This window comes from Pogoniulus pusillus, chromosome 29 (assembly GCF_015220805.1).
Source record: "Pogoniulus pusillus isolate bPogPus1 chromosome 29, bPogPus1.pri, whole genome shotgun sequence".
Classification (NCBI taxonomy): Eukaryota; Metazoa; Chordata; class Aves; order Piciformes; family Lybiidae; genus Pogoniulus; species Pogoniulus pusillus.
In genome coordinates, this window is record NC_087292.1 from 18952586 (window position 1) to 18977516 (window position 24931).

The 24931-nt window shown below is 58.6% G+C and overlaps 1 protein-coding gene and 1 long non-coding RNA gene across 12 annotated transcripts in view; both read left to right on the forward strand.

The window, feature by feature from the left end:
- Positions 1-24931, forward strand: part of LOC135188468 (protein disulfide-isomerase TMX3-like) — a 77002-nt gene that overhangs the window by 13623 nt on the left and 38448 nt on the right. Inside the window, exons 2-11 of one of the 11 annotated variants that reach the window (XR_010307710.1) lie at positions 6271-6413; positions 6902-7005; positions 7462-7607; positions 7732-7910; positions 8007-12380; positions 13566-13678; positions 14571-14700; positions 15488-15556; positions 17773-17870; positions 18567-18807. Coding sequence is in view for 4 of the 11 variants with exons in the window: in XM_064167909.1 (XP_064023979.1) it covers positions 12314-12380; positions 13566-13678; positions 14571-14661; positions 14759-14844; positions 15488-15556; positions 17773-17810; positions 18567-18744 (642 nt within the window). In the remaining 7 variants the exon portion in view is untranslated. Of the gene's footprint in view, positions 1-6270; positions 6414-6901; positions 7006-7461; positions 7608-7731; positions 7911-8006; positions 12381-13565; positions 13679-14257; positions 14350-14570; positions 14701-14758; positions 14845-15487; positions 15557-17772; positions 17871-18566; positions 18808-24098; positions 24276-24931 lie in introns of those variants that run through there. The other 10 variants (XR_010307709.1, XR_010307711.1, XR_010307708.1 and 7 more) reach the window with 10 other exon arrangements.
- On the forward strand, positions 16521-17561 carry LOC135188472 (uncharacterized). Its single transcript, XR_010307715.1, has 2 exons — positions 16521-17067; positions 17245-17561. It is a non-coding gene; the product is annotated as an uncharacterized LOC135188472 (long non-coding RNA).

The window sequence follows — 24931 nt, forward strand, 5'->3', positions numbered from 1 at the left end:
ACTGGGTGCGGAGTGGGATGTACTGGGAAAGGAGTGGAATGGGATTGTGAGAGAGTGGGATGGGACTGGGAGGGAATGGGTGGGATTCAGAGACACGGGGAAGGAGTGGGATGAGTGGGAGGGAGTGAGATGTACTGGGAAGGGATCTGGGAAGGAGTGAGCTGAACTGGGAGAGGACTGGGAAGGAGCCTGAGAGGTGTCAGGGAGGGGAATGGGCCTGGGAGGTGCTGGGATGGGACATGGAGGAGAATGGGAGGGACTACTGGGAAGTGGGAGGGGACTGGGCCAGAGTGGGAGGGTGTGAAAGGTATTTGAGGTGGCCTGGAAGGCATTGTGAGGGACTGGGAGGGGACTGGGATGTACTGGGAGCTAGTGGGATGGACTGGGAAGGATTGGAAGGGGGCTGGGTGAGACTGGGAGGGGATTGGGAGGAAATGGGAGCAGACTGGGAGGGACAGAGAGAGACTGGGAGGGGATTGGGAGGGAAGGGGAAGGGATGGGAAGGGGAGTGGGAAGGGGTTGGTAAGGACTGGATTTGGTTTGGGAGAGGCCTGGAATGGACTGAGGAGGACAGGAAGGAGATCAGGAGGGATTGGGTATGACTGGAATGGGATTGTGAGAGACTGGGAAGGGATTGGGAGTGAGTGGGTGGGATTTAGAGGAACGGGGAGGGAGTGGGAGGGAGTAGGATGGGCTGGGAAGGATTGAGCTGAACTGGGAGAGGACTGGGAAGGGGCCTGAGAGGTGTCAAGGGAGGGAAATTGGACTGGGAGGTGCTGGGATGGGACAGGGAGGAGATTTGGAAAGATTGTGAGTGACTGGGAGGGGAGTGGGCAGGTGGTGGGAGGGTGTGAAAGGTGGTTGGAGTGGCGTGGGAGGGGACTGGGATATACTGGGAGCCAGTGGGATGGTCTGGGAAGGATTGGGAGGGGGCTGGGTGGGACTGATAGAGGACTGGGAGGAAATGGGAGAGGACTGTGAGGGACTGGAGTTGGACTGGGAAAGGACTCATCCCAGTCCTCTCCCAGTCCTCAGTCCCTGCCAGTCCTGTCCCATTCCTTCCCAGTCCTCTCCCAGACCGTCCCAGTCCCAATCCAGTCCTTCCCTGTCCATCCCAGTGTCTCCCAGTATGCCCCAGTCCCCTTCCAGACTAGGGTGATTGTGAGTGAGTGAGAGAGGCAGGGAGGGGAATGGGAGGGAGAGCTGGGAAGTGGGATGGGATTGGGAGGGACTGGGGAGGAGTGGGAGGAGACTGAGAGGGAAGTGGGAAAGGATGAGGGATGGAGTGGAGGGATTGGGAGGGACTGGGATGGCCTGGGAGGGGATGTGGAGGGCCTGGCAGAGAGGGATAGGGGCATGGGAGTTAGTGGAGGGGACTGGGATATACTGGGAGATAGTGGAATGGAGTGGGAGTGGATTGGGAGGGAATGGAGAGGGATCTGGAATGGATTGTGACTGGGAGAGGACTGGAATGGCACTAGGGACTGGGAGGTGACTGGGATGGGTCTGGAAAGGACTGGATTGGGACTGGGAGAGGATTGGATGGGACTGAAACGAACTGGGTGCGGAGTGGTATGTACTGGGAAAGGAGTGGAATGGGATTGTGAGAGAGTGGGATGGGACTGGGAGGGGTTTGGGAGGGAGTGGGTGGGATTCAGAGACACGGGGAAGGAGTGGGAGTGAGATGGACTGGGAAGGGATCTGGGAAGGACTGAGCTAAACTGGGAGAGGACTGGGAAGGAGCCTGAGAGGTGTCAGGGAGGGGAATGGGCCTGGGAGGTGCTGGGATGGGACAGGGAGGGGACAGGGAGGGGACTGGGAGGGACTGCTGGGAAGTGGGAGAGGAATGAGATGGAATGGGAGGGAGTGGAAGGGGATTGGGAGGGAAGGGAAAGGGATCTGGAATGAATTGTGAGTGACTGGGAGGGGACTGGGGACAGGGAGGGGATTAGGAGGGAGTGGGAGGTGACTGGAAGGGGACTGGGATATTCTGGGAGCCAGTGGGATGGACTGGGAAGGATTGGGATGGGGCAGGGTGGGAGTGATAGAGGACTGGGAGGGGACTGGGATGGGACTGGGAAGGGACTGGACGGGACTGAGAGAGACTGGGAGGGGACTGAGATGGACCTGGTAAGGACTGGACTGGGACTGGGAGTGGACTGTGAGGGAACTGGGAGAGGCCAGGAAGGGACTGGGAGGGGGAGTGGGAGGGATTGAGAGGACCTGGGAAGGCCTTGGAGGAGACTGGGAGGGCATTGGGATGGAGTGGGACGGAGTGGGAAGGGGCCTGAGAGGTGTCAGGGAGGAGAGTGGCTTGGGAGGGCATTGGGAGGGAATGGGAAGGGATCTGGAATGGATTGTGAGTGACTGGGAGGGGACTGGGCCAGAGTGGGAGGGTGTGAAAGGTATTTGGGGTGGCCTGGAAGGCATTGTGAGGGACTGGGAGGGGACTGGGATGTACTGGGAGCTAGTGGGATGGACTGGGAAGGATTGGAAGGGGGCTGGGTGAGACTGGGAGGGGATTGGGAGGGAAGGGAAAGGGATGGGAAGGGGAGTGGGAAGGGGCTGGTAAGGACTGGATTTGGATTGGGAGAGGCCTGGAATGGACTGAGGAGGACTGGAAGGAGACCAGGAGGGATTGGGTAGGACTGGAATGGGATTGCGAGGGATTGGGAGGGAGTGGGATGGACTGGGAAGGGATCTGGGAAGGAGTGAGTGGGACTGGGAGGGATTGGTTGAGACTGGGAAGGGGCCTGAGAGGTCTTGGGATGGGACAGGGAGGGGAATGGGAGGGAGTGATGGAAGTGGGATGGGATTGGGAGGACTGGTGAGGCATGGGAGGAGACTTGGAGGGACTGAGAGGTAGTGGGAGGGAAGTGGGAAAAGATGAGGGATGGAGTGGAGGGATTGGGAGGGACTGGGATGGCCTGGGAGGGGATGTGGAGGGCCTGGGAGAGAGGGATAGGGGCTCGGGAGTTAGTGGAGGGGACTGGGATATACTGGGAGATAGTGGGATGGAGTGGGAGAGATTGGGAATGGATCTGGAATGGATTGTGAGTGAGTGGAATGGCAATGGAAAGGGACGAGGAGGGACTGACAGAGTGGGAGGGGACTGGGATGGAGCTGGAAAGGACTGGATTGGGACTGGGAGAGGACTGGAAAGGACTGAAAAGGACTGGGAGGGCAGTGGGATGTAGTGGGAAAGGAGTGTAATGGGATAGTGAGGGACGGGGAAGGGATTGGGAGTGAGTGGGTGGGATTCAGAGGAACGGGGAGGAAGTGGGAGGGAGTAGGATGGGCTGGGAAGGGATCTGGGAAGGACTGAGCTGAACTGGGAGAGGACTGGGAAGGGGCCTGAGAGGTGTCAAGGGAGGGAAATTGGACTGGAAGGTGCTGGGATGGGACAGGGAGGAGATTTGGAAAGGATTGTGAGTGACTGGGAGGGGAGTGGGCAGGTGGTGGGAGGGTGTGAAAGGTGGTTGGAGTGGCGTGGGAGGGGACTGGGATATACTGGGAGCCAGTGGGATGGTCTGGGAAGGATTGGGAGGGGGCTGGGTGGGACTGATAGAGGACTGGGAGGAAATGGGAGAGGACTGTGAGGGACTGGAGTTGGACTGGGAAAGGACTCATCCCAGTCCTCAGTCCCTGCCAGTCCTGTCCCATTCCTTCCCAGTCCTCTCCCAGACCGTCCCAGTCCCAATCCAGTCCTTCCCTGTCCATCCCAGTGTCTCCCAGTATGCCCCAGTCCCCTTCCAGACTAGGGTGATTGTGAGTGAGTGAGAGAGGCAGGGAGGGGAATGGGAGGGAGAGCTGGGAAGTGGGATGGGATTGGGAGGGACTGGGGAGGAGTGGGAGGAGACTGAGAGGGAAGTGGGAAAGGATGAGGGATGGAGTGGAGGGATTGTGAGGGACTGGGATGGCCTGGGAGGGGATGTGGAGGGCCTGGGAGAGAGGGAGAGGGGCATGGGAGTTAGTGGAAGGGACTGGGATATACTGGGAGATAGTGGAACGGAGTGGGAGTGGATTGGGAGGGAATGGAGAGGGATCTGGAATGGATTGTGAGTGACTGGGAGAGGACTGGAATGGCACTAGGGAATGGGAGAGACTGGGATGGAGCTGGAAAGGACTGGATTGGGACTGGGAGAGGATTGGGAGGGAAATGGGAGAGGATTAGGGATGGAGTGGAGGGATTTGGGAGGGACTGGGATGGTCTGGGAGGGGATGTGGAGGGCCTGGGAGAGAGGGATAGGGGCTTGGGAGTTAGTGGAGGGAATTGGGATGCAGAGGGAGGGAAGTGGTAGGGACTGCAAGGGAATTGGGAGGGACTGGAGGGATTCGGAGAGGTCTGGAACGGGCCTGGGAGGGGACTTGTTGAGACCGGGACCCGTACCTGGAGGCACTGGGAGCCATCTGGGAAGCACTGGGAGCCATCCTGGGAGGACGGGGAGCCATCCTGGAGGCACTGGGAGCCATCTGGGAAGCACTGTGAGCCATCCTGGGAGGACGGGGAGCCATCCTGGAGGCACTGGGAAGCACTGGGAGCTGAACTGGGAGCCGCCATTGTGTCCCCTGCCACCATTTTGTCTCCCTCCCTCCCTCCCTGGCGCTGTGAGGGGAAAGAGCGGGAAAGCCAGGCTGCGCTCTGATTGGCCAGCGGGGCTTAGGCGGGAAGCGCTCCCATTGGCTGCGCTGGGCCCAATTCCCCCACTTGGTGTGCACTTTGGGCCCAGTTCCTACCAGTTTGGGCCCAGTTTGTCCCAGTATGGGACCACTTCCATCCCAAGCCCTCCCAGTCCCCTCCCATTTCCATCCCACTGCCTCCCAGTCTCTACCAGTCCCCTCCCATTTCCATCCCACTGCCTCCCAGTCTCTACCAGTCCCCTCCCATTTCCATCCCACTGCCTCCCAGTCTCTACCAGTCCCCTCCCATTTCCATCCCACTACCTCCCAGTCACCTCCCAGTCGTTCCCAGTCCTTCCAGGGATGGAAGTGTCGGGGACTGGGAGAGGATCTGCAAGAGACTGGAGTTGACTGTGAGTGGATCTGGGAGGTACTGGGATCGGATCTGGGAGAGACTGAGAGAGACTGGAAGGGACGGTGGAGGAATGGAGGGGTCTGGGATCGGGTCTGGGAGCGACTGTGAGGGGCTGGAAGGGACGGGGAGGAATGGAGGGGTCTGGGATCGGGTCTGGGAGCGACTGTGAGGGGCTGGAAGGGACGGGGAGGAATGGAGGGGTCTGGGATCGGGTCTGGGAGCGACTGTGAGGGGATGAAAGGGATGGGGAGGAATGGAGGGGTCTGGGATCGGGTCTGGGAGCGACTGTGAGGGGCTGGAAGGGACGGGGAGGAACGGAGGGGTCTGGGATCGGGTCTGGGAGCGACTGTGAGGGGCTGGAAGGGACGGGGAGGAACGGAAGGGACTGGGATTGGATCTGGGAGCGACTGGGAGGGACTGGAAGGGATGGGGAGGAACGGAAGGGACTGGGATTGGATCTGGGAGCGACTGGGAGGGACTGGAAGGGATGGGGAGGAACGAAAGGGACGGGGCGGGGATCTGGGCGGGACTGGGAGGGATAGGGACGGGGCTGGGATCGACTGGGAGGGGTTTGGGAGGGACTGGGCCGGTCCGGGCGGTATCTGTGTGGGCCTGGGAGCAGAGGAGAGCATGGGAGCCATCCTGTGAGCACTGTGCGTTGTCCTGGAGCACTGGGAGGTACTGGGATCCATACCTGGAGGCGCTGGGAGCTGAGCTGGGAGCGCTGGGAGCCGCCACGGAGCCCCCTGCGGCCGTTTTGTCTCCCTCCCCCCTCCCTCCCGGCGCCGTGAGGGGAAAGAGCGGGAAAGCCAGGCCGTGCTCTGATTGGCCAGCGGCGTTTGGGCGGGAAGCGCTCAGCCTCTGCGCTCTGGCAGGCTCTGGGGGGTCTCACTCTGGGTTTCGGTGTCCCCTTTGGCTCGGCCCCCCCAGCCACGGCTCCAGGGGTCTGGGGGTATCGAAAGGGCCTTTGGGGGCATCTAAAGGCGTCAGGGGTGAGCTGGAGGGGGTCTGCGGGTATCTAAAGGAGGCCTGTGGCCATGTAGAGGGGTCAGGGACCCTCGTAAAGGGGTCCGTGGGCACCTAGAGTGGGTCTGGCGAGATGCAAAGGTGGAGGCTGTGCTTGCTGTGCAAGGCTGCTTGTGTGTGTGTGCTTTAGGTGTGGTTTGCTCTGGGGTGCAGTCAGTGTGTGCTGCTGTCCAGCCGAAGCACTGCAGAGCTGCTGCTTCTCCTTGCAGCACACGCTCAGAGGACAGGTCCCTGGATTGCAGTGCTGCTCCAATGGCCTGTGGTGGCTGCAGGCAGCCGCGGCCCGGGGAGCCCAAGACTCAGCGTGTGGAAGGGTTGGGAGCAGCCCTGGGTGCCTGCAAGGATTCGGGAGGTGAGCTGAGCAGGTGAGATGGATCTGAGACACCTTTCAGAGCAGCTGCTGTGAGTATCTGGAGTCTTCCTGCAGCGTTGGTGCAGTTAAAGTAGAGAAAGCAGCTCTGGAAGGTTTGTGCTGCATCTTCCATCCAGCTGCGTTCTGCAGCCCCTGGGAAGGTGTTGGTTGGTAGAGCGCATCTGTGGGAGGTGTGAAGGGAGCTGGGGGTCTGTCTGCCTGCACAGGGAGAGCTCAGCTGTCTCTGCTCGTCACAGTGCTAGAGAGCAGCTTTCAGAGCTCCGCAGCGTGCTGGAGCTGCTGCAGGAGGATCAAATGGTGTCTGCCTCCCAGACACAGGGAGAGCAGCGTGGAGCCTCCTCCTGTCTGCTTCGTCCATGTGGCAGCTGTCCTGGCACTTGTCATGCCAGTGAAGTAACTGAGCCATGCCGAGAGAGGGGAGGAAATGCAAAGCAGTGGCCCTGAGACAAATCTCACTCTTCCCACAGGCCTGAGCAGGTCTGAAACCCTGCCACGGAGAGGCACAGGCCCCGCAGCAGTGCCTGCATTTCAGCAGCTGCCCATCGGAGCTAAGCACAGCCTCGGCTCAGAGGTGAGGGCATGGCTGTGAGAGTGCAGCTGTCACCAGCACCTGCTCCTCTCCGTGCTCCAGTGGGGCCAAACGTTTCAGATCCACCGCTCCTCTGGGGACTGCAGCACTGGGGACTAATTTGAGGGTGGGTTTGTGTTGGGTTGGTTGGTTTGGGTTTGGTTGTTTTTTTCCCAGGTGCCAAAGCATCTGGGCCGTCTCTGATCTCACTGATCCCTTTTCTGTCATAAATGAAGCTTTACCAAAAAAGTTACAGTCGTGTCACTTCCAGCCTGATCTGCATGGCTTGAGCAGCCACTGCCAAAGAGCAAAGCCTTTGTCAGGGCTCTCGGAGCAGCTCGTTTGTTGTGTGTGTGAAAAAGGCAACCAAGTGTCAGGGGTTGTCTTTCCCATCTTCTGGTGGGGTGCTCTGACGTGCTTTATTTCTGTCTGGCTGTCACTGGTACGTGTCCCTGGCAGCTCAGGAGCATGTCTGCTGGGCAGTGCTGGGGGCCAGGCGTCCCTCCTGTGTGTGCATGGCCCACATGGCAGCACCCTGCAGTCAGAGCTGACTGTGTGCACTGGAGGTGGAGTGTTGGAGTGGGATCAGCTCAGAGCTCTGCAAGGTCAGTGCATGGCAGTGGAAAATGAAATGCTTTGGCAGTGTTTTTACTGGGGGCATAGGAGCGTGCCCTCACCTTCACAGTGTGAGTAACTGAGCTTTGTCCTTGGTTGTTTCACTCTTGGCAGGTTTGCACTTTGCTTTCCACTCCACTGGCCAAGCCAGCCAGATGTGCAGCAGCAGCAGGATGGGCACGAGGGCCCCAGCTGCTGCGGTGAATCCGTCAGCACGGACGCTGGTGCCGCTGCAGCCTGGCCCTGCAGCCTGGCAGGGTGATCTCCTTTGGCTCGGCTCCTGTGGGCTCCAGGTAGGGTTTGTCTGTGTCTGCCAGGAGGGAAGGGTTGAAAAGGAGATTGCTCAGTCAGAGCTCTGACCTAGTAGCTGAAGATTCTGTCCCATGCAGATGCTAACAGAGCAGCTGGATGAGCAGAAAGCCTCTCGTGCAAACGGCTGTGGAGTGCTTCTCTCTGTTCCCTGCTGCTGGGAGGTGCTGACAGGTTAGGGTTTGCAGGGAGGCAGATCTCGTGGAGAAGGGCTGAACTCACTGTGCAAGGACACTGCACAATCCAGTGTGGATCAAAAGCGAGTGACAACTTTATTTAGTAGCCACACGCTTATATGTGTTACAGATAATTTATGCATACATGTAAGAAGCTAAATGGCTGAATCCCTAAATACCCCATTTGCTCTGCTTGAGTTGTCTGCTGACTCATCAAGGACAGTGCCTCCCTGGCTAGTTATATTAAATGCTGCCTTTGTTTATTCAATATGTCTTTGTTTCTGTGTGGCCTAGCACAGCCTTAATTTAGTTCCATATACTCATCCTGCTTGCCCACTTCTAAGTCATGTCCATTTTCCTTTAGCCATTCTGCAACAAGGGTTAGTGGAGGGGTGTGAAGAATTTGCAGGGATCTCTAAGGGTCTGCAGACCCCTTTGAAAGGTCTGAAGTTGTCTGTAGATGTCTCTAGGGTGCTGCAGGGGCCTGCAGGCACCTCTTAAATGTCTGGAGGGGTCTGTAGCTGTCTGTAGAGGTCTCTAGAGGTCTCTAGAGCTTTGTAGAGGAATGTGGGTGCCTGCAGCTGTCTCTAGGGGTGTGTGGAGGTCTGCAGGCACCTTTCAAATGTCTGGAGGGGTCTGCAGAGCTCTGGCAGGGTCTGTAGATTTTGGCAGGGTTCTGTAGGAGTCTCTGGGCAACTTTTAAAGGTGTGGAGGGGTCTGCAGGTGCCTGTTGAGCTTTGTCCATGTGTGTGGTGGTGTGTAGGTGAGTGTGGGTGTCTGCAGAGGTGTGAAGGGGTCTGTAGCTATTTGTCAGGGTCTGAGAGAGTCTGCAGAGGTCTGTAGAGTTGAGTAGGTGTTTGGAGATTTCTGTGTGGGTCTGTAGGTGCCTGCAGGCATCATTGAAGGCTCTGGAGAGGTCTGTAGATGTGTGCAGGGGTCTGTTAAATATCTGGAGGGGTCTGGATGGGTGTGGGGAGCTCTGTAGGGGTCTGTATGTGTTTGCAGGCAGCTGCAGGGGTCCGTAGATGCCTGTAGGGATTTGCAGGACTCTGTTAGTTCTCTGTAGAGGTCTGCCTGGGTCTGGAGGTGCCTTTTAATGGGTCTGTGGAGGTCTGGAGGGCTCTGCAGTGGTCTGTTAAAGGTGTGGAGGGGTCTGTAGGTGTCTGCATTCAGTGAAGGAGTTCTTTGGCTCCAGGACACTTTAGTCCAGTGTCTCTAAAGTGTGACTGTCCCAAATGAGATAGAGGTGCACTGGCAGCGTGTTTGCAGATGGCCCCAAGCTGAGTGGTGCTGGAGAGCAAGCAGAGGGGCAGGATGGCATCCAGGAAACACCTGGGCAGGCAGGGGAGCTGGGCCCAGGCGAAGCTTGTGAGGTTCCAGGAGAGCAAGGGCAGGGTGCTGCGTGTGGGCGGGAGGAAGCCTGCCTGTGCCTGCGGGCTGGGGGCGGAGGCGATAAAGAGCAGCCCTGGGGGTGCTGGGGAGAAGCTGAGTGCGAGCACATGGTGTGAGCTTGCAGGCCAGGAGGAGCCTGTCGGTGTCTGCAGGGGTGTGCAAGCAGCTGTAGGAGTCTGCCCAGGTCTGTTGGTGTCTGCAGGGGTCTTCTAAAAGGCCTGGAGGCTTTTCTGAGTGTGCAGAGGTGTGCGGGGGTCTGGAGGCATCTGTAGGTACCCTTAGGGGCCTGGAGGGCTCTCTGGGTGTCTGTGGAGCTCTCTGGGTGTCTGTGGAGGTGGTTAGGGGTCTGTAGAGGTGTCTGTGGTGCTGTAGGTGTCTCAAAAGGCTGTGAAGGTCTTGAGGTGCCTTGCAAAGGTCTCGAGGTGTCTGTAGGGGTCTGCAGGGTTCTCTGGCAGTCTGTAGAGGTCTGTGGGGGTCTCTAGGGGCCTCTTAAAGACATGCAGGGGTCTGCAGGGCTCTATGGAAAGGTCGGGAGGGGTCCCTAGAGGTCTCTAGGAGGCTGGAGGGGTGTGCAAGTGTCTGTAGCATTCAGCAGGTGTGTGGAGGTTTCTGTTCTGGGCCCGCAGGTGTCTGCAGGCATCTTGTAAAGGTCTGCAGGGGTCTGTGGAGCTCTGTCAGGCATCTGTTAAGTGTCTGCAGGAATCCATTGAAGGTGTGGAGGGGGCTGCAGGGCTCTGCAGAGGAGGCTGTGGCTGTGTGTAGAGGTCTTAGGGGTGTGAAGAGTTTGCAGGGGTCTGTAAGGGTCTGCAGAGCCCTTGGAAAGGTCTGAAGTTGTCTGTAGGAGTCTGGAGATGTCTCTAGGGCACTGCAGGGCTCTGCAGGGGTCTGCTGCTGCGGGAGGAGTGGGCTGGCGGAGCCACGCCCCCCGGGCTGCGGAGCCACGCCCCCTCCCTGGCCTTTCTTGCCTGGCTCTGGTTACTGCCTGTTTATTTGCATAGCCACACCCCTTTCCATAGCCCCGCCCCCGCCCCACAGTAACTAATTATATGGTGACAGATTTGGAGCTTCCTTTGGAGGAGGAGTTCAGGAGGTGGCTGCTGATTGGTGGATTGTGATGGGCGTGGTTTGCCGCTTGTTCTGCCTCCCTCATTTGCATACATTTCAATATCAGGCTCTGCCTTTGAGTACCTTGGAGATGGGTTGGGGGTTGGGGAGGGGTTACCGGGAGGGTCAGCAGCTGATTGGTGGATCCTGTGGGGGCTGTGGGCATGGTCACCCCTGTGCCCCGCCCCCTCATTTGCATAAATGAAGGCAGGGTCCACCTGGCAGAGTTTGGTGCTTTATTGGGGGGGGGACTGGTTAGGACGGGGAGGGTCAGCAGCTGATTGGTGCATCCTCTGGCGTGGGCGGGGCCTGCCCCTGCCCCTCCGAAGTGCTCGATGGTCTCCAGCACAGCCCCAGCAGCTCCAGGAAGGAGGAGACCTCCCCCCGCAGGCCTCCAGCCCCCCGGGAGACCCAGAGCCTGCAGGGGGAGGGCTCAGGGACCCCCAGACCCTCCCAGGGACCTCCAGTAACCTCCCAGGGACCTCTGATGACCTCTCGGGGACCCCCAGACCCTCCCAGGGACCCGCAGACCCGCCCACTGGCCTCCCAGAGACCCCCACTCACCTCCTTGTATGCCCCCACTAATCCCCCAGCCCCTCCCCGTCCCCGCCCAGCGCCCCCCAGTGCCCACTCAGGCCCTCAGCTTGTCCCCGCAGCACTGCAGCCTGGCCTGGGGGCGCTGCTGAGGCCTCCCCCCGGGCCGGGCTGGGGCTGCAGGCCTGGGCCCAGCGCCCTCAGTGCCACCTGTGCCAGGCCAGCAGGCAGCGGCAGCAGCACCTCCCTGGCAGGGCAGGTCAAGGAGCCTCGGGGGAGGGACCCCAGCACCCCCCAGCGTCTCCCCAGTCCCCTCCCAGCGTCTCCCCAGTCCCCTCCCACTGCTCCCAGTCCCCCCCAGGCACCCCTGGGACTCTCTACGGCACCCACAGACCCTTCCCCTCCCCCCCCCAGCCACCTCTGACCCCCGTCAAAACCTCACCCGGGGACCCCCATGACACCCCCAGACCCTCCCTCTGCTCCACTGCCCCCTCCCCCCAGCCACCTCGGACCCTTCCCAAGGCGCCCCCAAACCCCCCCAACCCCGGGGCCGCCTACAACACCCCCAGACCCTCCCCCTACCCCCTTCAGCCACTTCGGACCCCCCCAAGCGCCCCTGGCAACCACTGACTCATCCCCACACCCTCCCCCCACTGCTCGCCCCCCCCCAGCCACCTCATCCCCCCCCCGGGACTCCTCAAACCCCCCTGGGGCCCCCCCGAAGCCCCTCTGGGACTCTCCAAAACCCCCCAGCCCCTTCCCCCGCCCCCCCCGAGCCCTCTCGGACCCCTCCCGGGACCCCCCAACTCCGCCTAAGACCCCCCCGGGGCTGGGTACAGCCGCAGCAGCTCGCTCCGCGCCGCCATCTTGCCTCCGTGTCGTCACTTCCGGCTGGCAGGCGACGCTCTGGGCCGCTCCTCTCGCTGGTCAAAGCCGCTCTAGGCCTCCGAGGTCCTCCAGGCGCCACTGCGAGCGGCTCCGGGCCAAAGCAATGACTGTGCTCAGCTGCAGGGATGGATTTGCCTGCACTCAAGCTGCTGCTGCCAGAGCCCCTCCGTGTCAATCTGTGCTGCCGTTGGGTTCTGCAGCTCTCTCCAGCAAGCACGGCATGAGCTGAAGGAGCAGCAGGAGCAGCATGGCCGTTCCCCAGGCAGCAGGAGGGTTCAGCCCAGCACCAGCTCATGCGGGAGGAGCAGATGCTGAGGAACATCCCCCACGAGACGCAGGTGGCCAAAGAGGCTGGGTCAGGTAAGGCTTTGTGTGGAGTTTGTGCTCCTTCTGGCAGTCAGGTGCACCGGTTCTGAGGAGTAGAAGCATGGAGTGGTTGCTGTTGGAGAAGAGCTTCCAAATCATCCAGGGCAGCCCTTAAGGCAGCACTGCCAGGTCACCCCTAAAGCATGTCCCTGAGCAGCACAGCTGTAGGACTTTGCCTCCCTCCAGGTAGCTGCAGCCAGCAGTGAGCTCACTGATCAGACTCTGTGCTCAGAGCAGAGCTGCTGCAGCCCTCTCAGCATCTTGGTGGCCTCCTCTGCACTGGCTCCAACACTTCCATGTCCTTCTTGTGCTGGGGGCTCCAGAACTGCCCCCAGGACTGCAGATGGGGTGTGAGGAGAGCAGAGGCAAGAGGCAGAATCCCCTCCCTTGCCCTGCTGCCCACACTGCTCTTGCTGGAGCCCAGCACAGGGTTGCTGTCTGGGCTGCACTCACACTGCAGGCTCCTCTTGAGCTTTGCATCAGCCCAGACCCCCAGGGCCTGTTCCTCAGGGCTGCTCTCAGCCGTTCCCCATCCAGCCTGGAGTTGTGCTTGGGATTGTGCCCACCCAGGTGCAGGACCTTGCACTTGGCCTTGATGAATGCCATGAGGTTGGCCTGGGCGCACCTCTGCAGCCTGCCCAGTTTGTAACTGGGGCTGTAAAGAATGGTTATGCATTGCCTGTGCTTCTGATTTCAGGAGAGTCCCATTTCATTCTTGATGCTTTCTTTAAGAGAGGCATACAACTGAGCTCCCTCAGAGAAGCAGCATGAAGTGCATGAAGGATGCTGGCTGCACTCAGTACAGACAAGGCACATGGGAGTAGGTTAACAAGATGCTTGACATTTGCCCTTAATGGTCATTGTCTTCAAATGCATCATTCGGGAGTGAAGTTGCTTGGCATTTGCAGTTGACTACTTCTTCTCTGGCCTTTGGAGTGAAGGAAGGGAAAAACCAGAGTTGAAGATGTCAGCTCTGTAAGTTTTCTCTGGGTGATCAAAGCATGCACAACATCCTGTGCTTGTGCTCTGGAAGATTCTAGGAGCTTCACGGGGACTCAGGGAGCACAAGTTCTGGATTTCTGTGGGCTGTCTCTAGATGAACACCTGAGTGCAGTGAATCTAAAAGCAGCTGTCTCTCATTTGAAGTTAAAGTGATGTGATTGATCTGGTGCTTTATAGGTGCCAAAAAGGAGACCTTCTTCACCTGCTTCTCCTGTGCAAGCTCTTCTGTCTGTCTGCTGAGATGTTTCTGCCTGTTTCTCTGGCAGAGAAGTGTTTGCTTTTTTGGCTGGGTAAGTAGGAGATTTGTTTTGTTGATTTGCTTTGTTTTGTCGCTGAATACTTGGTGCAGCTGGCCTCAGATGCTGTTTGTTCACAAAGGACACACTACTGTGTGATTGGTGGGCATAGAAGCAGTAATTGCTGACAGAAGCACGCTTGTGACCTTGGCTGTAAATTCATGAACAGGCATTACAGTGTTTCTGTCTCTGCAAGCCAAAGTACTCTCATGCTGAAGAACTTCTTCCTCAGATCCACTCTGAGCAGCCCTGCTCTCCCTCAGCTTCAAACCATTCCCCTTGCCCTGTCTTTAGACACCCTTATGGAAAAAGTCCCTCTGCAGCCTTCCTGCTGCAGGTTCCCTTCAGGTACTGGGAGGTAGCTTTAAAGTCTCCCTGGAGTCTTGTCCCCTTCAGGCTGAGCAGCCCCAGCTCCCTCAGCCTATCCTCTTAGAAGTGCTCCAGCCCTTGGCTCATCCTCGTGGTCCTGCTCTGAACTGGTTCCAGCAGTTTTTCGTTCTTCAGCTGGACTGTGGCCATGTGGAATGTTTTGGGTTGTGCTTTTGCCTTTGCATGCTGAAAGACTTCCTGTGTTACCTTAGTAGTACGTTTCATGTGCAAGGTTCCTGTCTGTGATCTCTTGCTGCTGGGGAAGTCATGAGCTACCTGTGGGGGTGTGAAATGCAGTAAGCTTCCATCGCGTTGCCTGCACGGATGTGAGGGGACAAAGTACTGCTGAGAAGCTTTTTTGTACCATTCTCTTCCCCCTTCCCCTCTTGCCTTTAAGGGAGCACACACAGGGAGAAGCTCACTGAGCGCCCTCTGACATGCTGTAGGAATTCTTTGCTTTGCAGTGTTTTACACTGTGGCTCTTCAAACCTGTAACCCATCTGCTTTCCATTGCCAGCGAGCTGACCATCCGTACTACCGTCGCCTTGAATGCCTCCAACCAGCAGTGTTTGCTGCCAGACAGACACCTGGAGAAGACAGAGGACATGGTTAAGTTCATGGAGGATATCTTGGATGGTGCTGCTGAAGTAAGTCTTTGTTGTGGCTTGAGATATATTGGTTGGTGTTTGGTTTTTCCCCCCTTAGCTGCGGTGGCTCCGATTGTTACGCCGTGTGATTTATCTTCCTGTCCTGGCTGTCTTCCCGTGCTGGGTGCTGGCAGTGAATACGTGGTGAGGAGTGCTTGGGGTGTGCCATCCTTTGCTGTTCTCACTGTGGGAACTCCAAGAGCCATGGAATGGCTGCGTTATGAGTGATGCACAATTAAGAACCAATATTAATGTTGGTATCCAGGCAAAGGTTGTTAATAACTACAACCAACCTGTTTCTTATCATTCAGTCTCTGCAGAAAGCTTATTGACAAGGTTCAAAGCACACAGCTGGGGTATTTGTACACTTAGAATCATGGAATCAGCCAGGTTGGAAGAGACCTCCAGGCTCATCCAGCCCAACCTAGCCCCAGCCCTCTCCAGTCAGCTAGGCCATGGCACTAAGTGCCTCATCCAGGCTTTTCTTGAGCAGCTGCAGGGACGGCGACTCCCTAGGCAGCCTCTGTGGTCTGAGAGCAGAGCAGCAACTTGCTGTTAGTTTGCTGTGATGGTCTCAAACAACTGTGGGAGAGTTTGGCATGAGCCTGTTGGAATGCTTAGCCTTACTGGAGGAGCTGGGAGCGTCTGGGCAGCATGAAATGCAAGAGCAATTGCTTTTCACTGCCTTCTTAAGGGACTTAAGGGTTGGGAGGTCTGAGGAATGAACTGTTGGGATCATAACTGCAAAGTGTCAGCAGTTTTGACATGGTTCCATTTGACATTGCAGGCACAGGCTGGTGATGGACTTCTGCAACGAAGCAAGAGAGTCATCTATGAGGCCAAGGCTGCTGTAATGGTAGAGTTCATTGCTTATTCAGTGAGGTGATGCTCTTGTCAGTCAAGAAGGACTTAGTTGCAGAGGCTTTGGAAATGCTTTGATGTAAGCTTGTTGCTATGCTGTGCCTAGTGTATCTATTGTCACTATTTAGAACTAGGCTTAAACCAAATGAACTTCTGGATTAAAACAGCCAATCATGTCTGCCACAGTTCTAACTGTTCCACCTGCAGGAATGTCACATTTTTCACTCTGCTGTTAGTCTGACATATTTTAAGGGACAGAATCATGAAAATCCAACCTCTTTTCCTTGAGCTTTTTGCCATCGCTTCAGAGGTTCTTTTGTGTTCTGAGCAATGTTTTGGTTTCAGTCTGTCCCAGTCCTCTGTCAGCCTCCCAGCCCAGAAATCTCTGCTCCTGGTGAGGCGGAGCAGCTTCTGTCTGTTGTTACTTGTCCTAGTGCTGAGCACCACCAAGCAGCAGCTGGCACCTTGGTGCTGACCCCTGCCCCTCGGCAATGTATAGACGTTAAGGAGATCCCTTCTCTTCCCCAGACTAAACATCCCCAGGCGTCTCTCTCTTCTTTCCAGCCCCCTCCTCTCTTGCCCCCCCACCGTTTCCCCCTCCCCCCGCTCTTGCCCCTCCCCCAGTCCTTTCTTCCCCCCCTCCACCTCCTCTCTTCACCCCCCCACCTCCTCTCTTTTCCCACCCCTCCCCTCTTCACCCCCCCACCTCCTCTCTTTTCCCACCCCTCCCCTCTTCACCCCCCCACCTCCTCTCTTTTCCCACCCCTCCCCTCTTCACCCCCCCACCTCCTCTCTTTTCCCACCCCTCCCCTCTTCACCCCCCCACCTCCTCTCTTTTCCCACCCCTCTTCTCCTCACCCCCCCACCTCCTCTCTTTTCCCACCCCTCTTCTCCTCACCCCCCCCCATTTTTCTCTCCCTCCCCACCTCCTCTCTTCTCTCCCCCCCCCCCCCCCATAACGAGAGCCACACCAGAGGCCAGAGCTGTGCTGTCGCAGCAAGCAAAGGGCAAAGGAGGCAACGAGATGCTGTAGGGACTCTGACTCTTGCTGCCAGGCTGCAACAAGAGGAAGGGAGAGTCTGGCCCCCAACAGGTGAAAACAAGAGAGGAGCAAGGCAGGAAGCACAAAAGCAAACCTATCTCATGAAGGAAACAGCACAACTTCAAGCACAGTTTTAAGCACAGCATACCAAGGAGGAACAGAAATCCCAAGCAGAGCAAAGGGGAGGAGTGGCTTAGAGAAAAGCAAAAGCACCCCACAAAGGACACAGCCAAAACACCACCCCACAAAGGACACAGCCAACCTACCCCCGCAAAGGGGATCAGCCAAAGGCTTCTGCCTCTCCTGGGGCAGCTTAAAAAGGGGAGGTCAATTGAAGTCTCCTCCCACCCCAGCTGTGGCCACTTTGCCCTCCCTGCTCAGTGCCCTTTATAAGCAGAGCAGGAGGAGCCCAGCCCCAAGCTGGGCCCATTGCGGGCCAAGGGATCCTCCGCCTGGCATCCCAGGTGAGTGCGCACGGGTGAGCACCGGGTGCGTGGTGGAGGGTTTCAAAGGCCGGGGGGCCTGGCTGGCCCCCTGGCTAGCTAGGGCCACCTTAGGGCTGGGCTACTGACCCACTGCAACATCCACCTTAGCTCACGGGTGCTAAGTCTGTGTTGCTACTGAGGCTGAGGTTTCTCTAGGAGGTTGGATCCTCGAAGGTTTTGCTCTGGGTTCTGCGATGGAGGCAAAGATGGAGCAGGAGCACTAACTGGAGCTGGTAACGGACCAGCAGCAGCAGCTGGTAATGGAACTGGTAATGGAGCAGAAGCTGGTAACGTAGAGTGGAGAGGAGGAGGAGGAGGAAAGCAGCAGAGACTGCCTGGGGGAAGGCAGAGAGTGGGGGCAGGACGGCAGGGGCTGCCCGGGGAAAGGTGGAGGGCAGCGGCAGGAGGGCAGGGAAGAGGTACAGAGCTTTCAGGTGCTGAGCTTCAACAGAAAGACCTGATGGAAAAGAAAAGAGACTAACTTGTTTAGCAAAAGTACTCTCTGGAATTTCCCAAGTCGCTTATTTATTGAAGGCAGTCATTTGTTGGTCATTGTCATCACGAGAGAGGACCTTTTGGTTTGCGTTAGGGTGGTTTGGGCTTGCCTGTAACTCCAGGCCCCTCAGAAATTGATGGGGGGGGAAAACCCCAACCCATGGATGTTCTCTTGGTTGTCTTTAACAGATAAACCAAGAGCAAGTGCGACTGAAAGAGCTTTGCAGGTAACAACTCTGTGACCCTGTTTGGAGAGTTTTGAATTGGTCATTGCCAGCGAGATCAAGGTAGTGCCCCTTGGCCTTGCTGCATGTGGTGAACTGCTCCTAACACAGCCCAGCTGAACACAGAGTCAGGTGAAATGAAGGCTGAAGAGATAGGAAAAGTCTTTCTCAGCCTCATAGCTAAAGACAGTTTAGTTTCCCCAAGAAGTCCCATTCTACCTGTTGTGCATTGGTTTGATGCCAAAGCCAAACAACTGCCCCAGACCTTTCTATTTTCTCAGCTTTGGTGTAAATGAATATGAATTGAGGTTGGATGAGGCCCTGAGCAGCCTGTTGCAGTGGGAGGTATCCCTGCCTAGAGCAGAGGGTTGGGACTGGATGATCCTTGAGGTCCCTTCCAACCTAAACCATTCAATGAAGTCTTTTATCAGCTCCTAGGATTAGTGACAGTGGGGAATGTTTGCTTGCTATGAGCTGAGGGAGCTGTTTCCTAAATGGAATGTTCATTAGTTCTTTAGCACCTGAAAATGTTGGCAGGCTACTTGATAAACCTCCTGGAACGCAGGGGCCTGTTGAATTGTTTTCCCAGTGCCTGAACAACTTACAGTGCTGTAATGGGTTAGCCTCCTGTTTCCCTCCAACACAGAAGTGAGGCAAAAGTAACACAGCCAAGGAAAAACCCTCTGGGTTGAGATCAAGAGGTAAATACAAAATGAGATCCTGCAGTGCACAATTACCTTAGCCTGTTTCTGTTTGCAGAAAGCAGGAGTCAGCCACCTGCCACCCATCCCCTCCTGACCCCAACCCCAGAAACCCAAAGCAGCACTTGGCACAGGAGGTCTCTCGTGTTGCAGTCTCAACTTCAAGCCCTGGAATACTTTGCTTCAGCCAGCAGCATGGGGTTGGATCCCAACAGCAGAGTCGACTTAACCTGTGACTAAGTGAACTTTAAGTGTTCTGACTCCACAGTGGAACCTGATAAAGAAAGATGTGAATGGAAGCAGGCTCTGACTGCTCTGTGTAACTGATGAGAAGCTTTCTGAAGGAGGTGAATTTGTTTTACAGCCCTTCCCTCAGCTGGTTACAGATCTTCAAGGTAGCTGCTGGTGCAGTGTCTGTTGGAGACTGTTAGCCACTCTGAAGGAGGGAGTTAGTGGAGCATCATAGGACCATGTAGAGAGATTGGTCAGGAAAAGGCATTTGTGTTACCCTTTTGAGTCATTTGAGTCACTTTTATTGTAATCCCATGGCTGAGAGCAGGACTCCTTTGTGTCCAGGGTTAAAATCTTCAAGGAGAAACAGTGCCAAGGCTCTGAATTGATTGGGACTTGGTGCTGCTAGTTACAATGTAGGACAGTTAAGGCAGTCCTGTGTTTTGTGATTTGCCTTTTTTCCTACCGTTCTAGTTTTGGCTCGGGCTAGTGTGAAGTGTCTCTGGAACGAGGTCCTTGTGGTCCCTTCTGACCCTGACTGATTCTGTGATTCCAGCAAGCAGCTTTTGCCTTAAAAACCCCTGAGGTCACTGCAGCACCTCTCTATGGAATAAAAGAAAGGGATTTTGCTGCACTGCTGAGAACTGTTTCCAGCTCTGAGCCTTTGTTGTTGTGGTTGTTTTTGGTTCGTGTTTATAAACAGCAGTAGCTAAGCAATCCTCTCTGAGCTATGGACCAGAATCTGCTGCATCCTGTGCAAGAAGCAGATCCCAGTGTGATCTGGTGCAGCTGTAGCACTTCCTAACTGCTAGGTTTGGGAGGAGGGCATGTGTCTCAGTCGTTTCTGAGCTGTGATAGCAATCAGGTGTCTGCTTAAGTCTTGACCCTCTGCCACGTGCTGCCACGTTCACCAGATCTTTCTCCCGGCTTCAGGGAGAGAAGGAGTGTCCAGCTCCCAGAGTGGGTGTCAGAAGCGATGTGAAGTGAAAGGGGTTTGCTGAGGTCATGTAGGAAGTTGTGTGAGGGAATGTGGCAGTTTGGTTTTTGATTTCTTCAGTCTCTAAAGTTTTTCTTGGAGCAGCTTCACTGCAATCCTTTTAAATGCACAGAGTATCAGCACAGGCCCTTTTAGACAGTCCTCCAGCTTTGCTGCAGGTCCCTTTCAGATACTGCAGCGTAGCTCGAAGCTCTGCCTTCTCTTCTGCAGCCTCCACAGCCCCAGTTCTTTCAGTCCTGCTTCCCAGGAGAGGTGCTGCAGTCCTCTGCTCATCTTTGTGGCCCTCATCTGGCAGAAGAGCTGTGTTTTTCCTCTAGCTCCTGCAGAAGGGCCTTAATTCTGGTGTCAGCAGCTCCCCCTGTGTCTCCTCTGCTGTCTGTAAATCCCTCCAGAGTAGATCAAGGAAGTGCTGAGTAGCCCCAGCTGGAGTTGAGAGCTGTCCCTATAAACTGAGTGTGTAGGAGTGGCAGAGCGTGGGCTGTGCCTTGCGTGCGGTGTGCTGTTGGCAAAGGCAATAGGCAGAGCGGCGCTGGGCTGAAGGCGCTGCCCCCGGCCGGGCGCAGAGGCGCTCTCGGTTGTGTGTGCTGCCCTCCGGTGTTTGCTCGTGGGTACTGCAGTTGTGTAGCGGCTGCGGTGTGGCGCCGGTGCTGAGTGCTGCCACCGTGTGTTTGCTTGTCCACACTGCAGTTCCTCAGCCGCGGCGGTCCCCCGTTTTCCTGCCTCGTCTCTAAAGGCCGTGCACGATTGAAGTGGCTGAAAGCTGAGGGGAGGGGAGGGGAGGAGAGGAGGGGAAGGTGAGAGGTGGGAGGGAGAGCTGAGAACTGGTTTGGATTTGTAAGTATTGGAGTGAGGAGTTAAAGGCGGCAGGCAGGGGGGGCGGGCCGGCGCTCGGGCCGGCTCGGGGTGACAGATTTGGAGCTTCCTTTGGAGGAGGAGTTCAGGAGGTGGCTGCCGATTGGTGGATTGTGGTGGGCGTGGTTTGCCGCTTGTTCTGCCTCCCTCATTTGCATACATTTCAATACCAGGCTCTGCCTTTGAGTACCTTGGAGATGTGTTTGGGGTTGGGGAGGGGTTACCGGGAGGGTCAGCAGCTGATTGGTGGATCCTGGGGGGGCTGTGGGCATGGTCACCCCTGTGCCCCGCCCCCTCATTTGCATAAATGAAGGCAGGGTCCACCTGGCGGAGTTTGGTGCTTTATTGGGGGGCGAAACTGGTTAGGATCGGGAGGGTCAGCAGCTGATTGGTGCGTCCTCTGGCGTGGGCGGGGCCTGCCCCTGCCCTGCCCCGCCCCTCCGAAGCGCTCCATGGTCTCCAGCACAGCCCCAGCAGCTCCAGGAAGGAGGAGACCTCCCCCCGCAGGCCTCCAGCCCCCCGGGAGACCCAGAGCCTGCGGGGGGAGGGCTCAGGAACCCCCAGACCCTCCCAGGGACCCCCAGACCCTCTCCGGGACCTCCCAGGGACCCCCATATTCGCCCACTGTCCTCCCAGAGACCCCCACTCACCTCCTTGTATGCCCCCACTAATCCCCCAGCCCCTCCCCGTCCCCGCCCAGCACCCCCCAGTGCCCACTCAGGCCCTCAGCTTGTCCCCGCAGCACTGCAGCCTGGCCTGGGGGCGCTGCTGAGGCCCTCACCGAATCGCCACCGCTCGCCGCAGGCTGGCAGTGACCCTCTGCAAGCTGGCGCCGCCCCCTGTGAGCTGGCGCTGCCCGCTCCTAGGCTGGCAGTGCCCTCACCACGACGGCGCCGCCGGCAGCGCAGGCTCGGCGGTGACCTCACCAAGATGGCGCCGACGTCCCGCCTGCGACGCTGACCTCACCAAAGTGGCTCCGGGGGCGGTTCCCGCCGCCCCTCCCCTCTCGCATGCGCAGAGCGCTCAGGCCAGGCCGCAGGGAGGGGCGCAGGGGACAGAGCCACTCTGAAGGCTGCTCGGGGGGCGTCTGGGCCCCGGAGGTGGTGAGTGGGGGTCGGAGAGGGGGGGGAGAGGTCTGTGTGGGGTGGGGGTCGCCGGTGGGGGGGGGGGCGGTGGGCAGTGGGGGGCAGTGGGGGGAGGGCCTGGAGCGTCCCCAGCAGCCTGGAGAGAACAGGGAGGGGAGGAGGGGGAGGGGCACGGACACATACCCGGGGGGGGGGTCCGGGAGGCCGTGGGGGAGTTTTGGGGGGTGGAAGTTGGGGGCGAGGCCGCGGGGCCTGGGCCTGGGCCTGGGCCCTTCGCTGAGGCCTGCTGGGAGGGGCGGGGGCGGAGAGGCCTGGGAGGGGTTTGGGGGTCTCTGGGGGGGACCTGGGGAGGGATTTGGGGGTCTCTGGGGGGGACCTGGGGAGGGATTTGGGGGTCTCTGAGGGGGGTCTTCGAGGGGGACCTGGGGAGGGATTTGGGGGTGTCTGGGGGGAGTCTTTGGGGGGGACCTGAGGAGGGATTTGGGGGTCTCTGGGGGAGGTCTTTGGGGGGGACCTGGGGAGGGGTTTGGGGGTCTCTGGGGGGGTTCTTCGAGGGGGACCTGGGAAGGGATTTGGGGGTCTCTGGGGGGGGTCCCTGGGGGGGACCTGGGGAGGGATTTGGGGGTGTCTGGGGGGGGTCCCTGGGGGGGACCTGAGGAGGGATTTGGGGGTCTCTGGGGGAGGTCTTCGGGGGGGACTTGGGGAGGGGTTTGGGGGTCTCTGGGGGGGTTCTTCGAGGGGGACCTGGGAAGGGATTTGGGGGTCTCTGTGGGGGGTGCCTGGGGGGGACCTGGGGAGGGATTTGGGGGTCTCTGGGGGGGGGGTTTGGGGGGGAGCCTGGGGAGGGGTTTGGGGGTTTCTGGGGGGGGTCTTCGAGGGGGACCTGGGGAGGGATTTGGGGGTCTCTGGGGGGGGTCTTCGAGGGGGGACCTGAGGAGGGATTTGGGGGTCTCTGGGGGAGGTCTTTGGGGGGGACCTGAGGAGGGGTTTGGGGGTCTCTGGGGGAGGTCTTCGGGGGGGACCTGGGAAGGGATTTGCGGGTCTCTGAGGGGGGTCTTCGAGGGGGACCTGGGGAGGGATTTGGGGGTGTCTGGGGGGAGTCTTTGGGGGGGACCTGAGGAGTGATTTGGGGGTCTCTGGGGGAGGTCTTTGGGGGGGACCTGGGGAGGGGTTTAGGGGTCTCTGGGGGGGTTCTTCGAGGGGGACCTGGGAAGGGATTTGGGGGTCTCTGGGGGGGGTCCCTGGGGGGGACCTGGGAAGGGATTTGGGGGTGTCTGGGGGGGGTCCCTGGGGGGGACCTGGGGAGGGATTTGGGGGTGTCTGGGGGGGGTCTTTGGGGGGGACCTGAGGAGGGATTTGGGGGTCTCTGGGGGAGGTCTTTGGGGGGGACCTGGGGAGGGGTTTGGGGGTCTCTGGGGGGGTTCTTCGAGGGGGACCTTGGGAAGGGATTTGGGGGTCTCTGGGGGGGGTCCCTGGGGGGGACCTGGGGAGGGATTTGGGGGTGTCTGGGGGGGGGTCTTTGGGGGGGACCTGGGGAGGGATTTGGGGGTGTCTGGGGGGGGTCTTTGGGGGGGACCTGAGGAGGGATTTGGGGGTCTCTGGGGGAGGTCTTTGGGGGGGACCTGGGGAGGGGTTTGGGGGTCTCTGGGGGGGTTCTTCGAGGGGGACCTGGGAAGGGATTTGGGGGTCTCTGGGGGGGGTCCCTGGGGGGGACCTGGGGAGGGATTTGGGGGTGTCTGGGGGGGGGTCTTTGGGGGGGGACTTGGGGAGGGATTTGGGGGTCTCTGGGGGAGGTCTTTGGGGGGGACCTGTGGAGGGGTTTGGGGGTCTCTGGGGGGGGTCTTTGAGGGGGACCTGGGGAGCGTTTTGGGGGTTTCTGTAGGGGGTCCTTGGGAGGAGTATGGGGGTCCCTGGAGGGCTCTTTGGGGGGGACCTGGGGGGGTCTTTGGGGGTCTCGGGGGGGGGGGGGTCCTTGGGGGAGGGTCTTGGGGAGGGATTTGGGGGTCCCTGGGGGGGTCTTTGGGGGTGTCCTTGGGTTGGATTTGGGGGTCCTTGGGTGGCTTTGGAGGGGTCTTGGGGAGGAGTTTGGGGGTCCCTGGGGGGGACAACCTGGGGAAGGATTTGGGGGGCCTTATCGGGGGGCCCCTGGGAGAGATTTGGGAGGGGTTCTGGGGGTTTCTAGAAGGGTCTGGGGCTGTGCTAGAGGCTTCTGGGCTCATCTGCAGTGAGCCTGGGGGCCCTCGAAAGGGTCTGGGGACAGGTAAAATGGGCCTGGGGTGATGCAGCAGGGTTCAGGGGCATCAGAAGGGGCATTGTGGGCATCTAAGTTGGCCTGGGGTCCTCTGGAGGTTGCCTCCCTCTTTCTGTCTCTGTTGTTTGTGCCTGGGTGAGAGTTCTCTGCTGTGTTTGTTCTCTCTTTTTGCAGGGAGCTGAACTGCTTTGCCCCAGCCCAGCTGCAGATCTGCACTCAGCCTCAGCCCCAAGCCCTGGCAGGGTGGGATGCTTTGGTACCAGGCCGTGGAGCTGTTTGAAATGCAATTGCTGCTTGCAGCTGGTTCAGAAATGGATTTCCTGTGGCTGTGGGGGCAGAAATGTGTCTGTGGTGAGTTGGTGCCAAGTGCCAGCCTTGCTTAAAGCCTTCTCTTAGGCCTTTCAGTGTGCTGATGGTTGCAGAGGAGAAGCTCAGGGTGTGAGGGAGTGAAAACTGAAGGGGGTGTTCAGGTGTGAGGAGAGGCCTCTGCCCTGGAGAGACTGCTGGGCAGTGCTGCTGCAGCTAAGGTCTCCCTCGGGGAGCTGTTCCCCTCAGGGGCACTCTGGGGGCACTGTGCAGGAGGTGGCAGCCAGAAGGCAGAGCTGCCTGGGCCTCGTTGCTGTGCTGGCCAAAGCAGGTCACTTGTGCAGCTGTGCCACTTGCTGCTCAGGGCTGTGCTTGGGCAGAGAGGCAGCTGTGCCAGCAGCCTGTGCCACAGTGCAGTGGGTGCTGGTGCAGTGGAGCCTTTGCTGCTTGGCTCTGGGCTGATGGCAGTGGAGCCCCAGAGGCAGCGGTGCCAGGGCAGCTGAGCAGGGGCTGGGCTAGGGGCCGAGGCTGTGCTGCCTGCAGAGGCTTTTGTGTGCCTGTGTCGGGGTGGATTTAACATCCTTTTACTGCTGGGATGTGCTCCTGCTGCTGCCTTTCTGCTGCCCGGCTGGGAGGGGTCCAGAGGGACTGGGAGACACCAGGAGGGGTTGGGAGGAGACTGGGAGGGCATTGGGATGGAG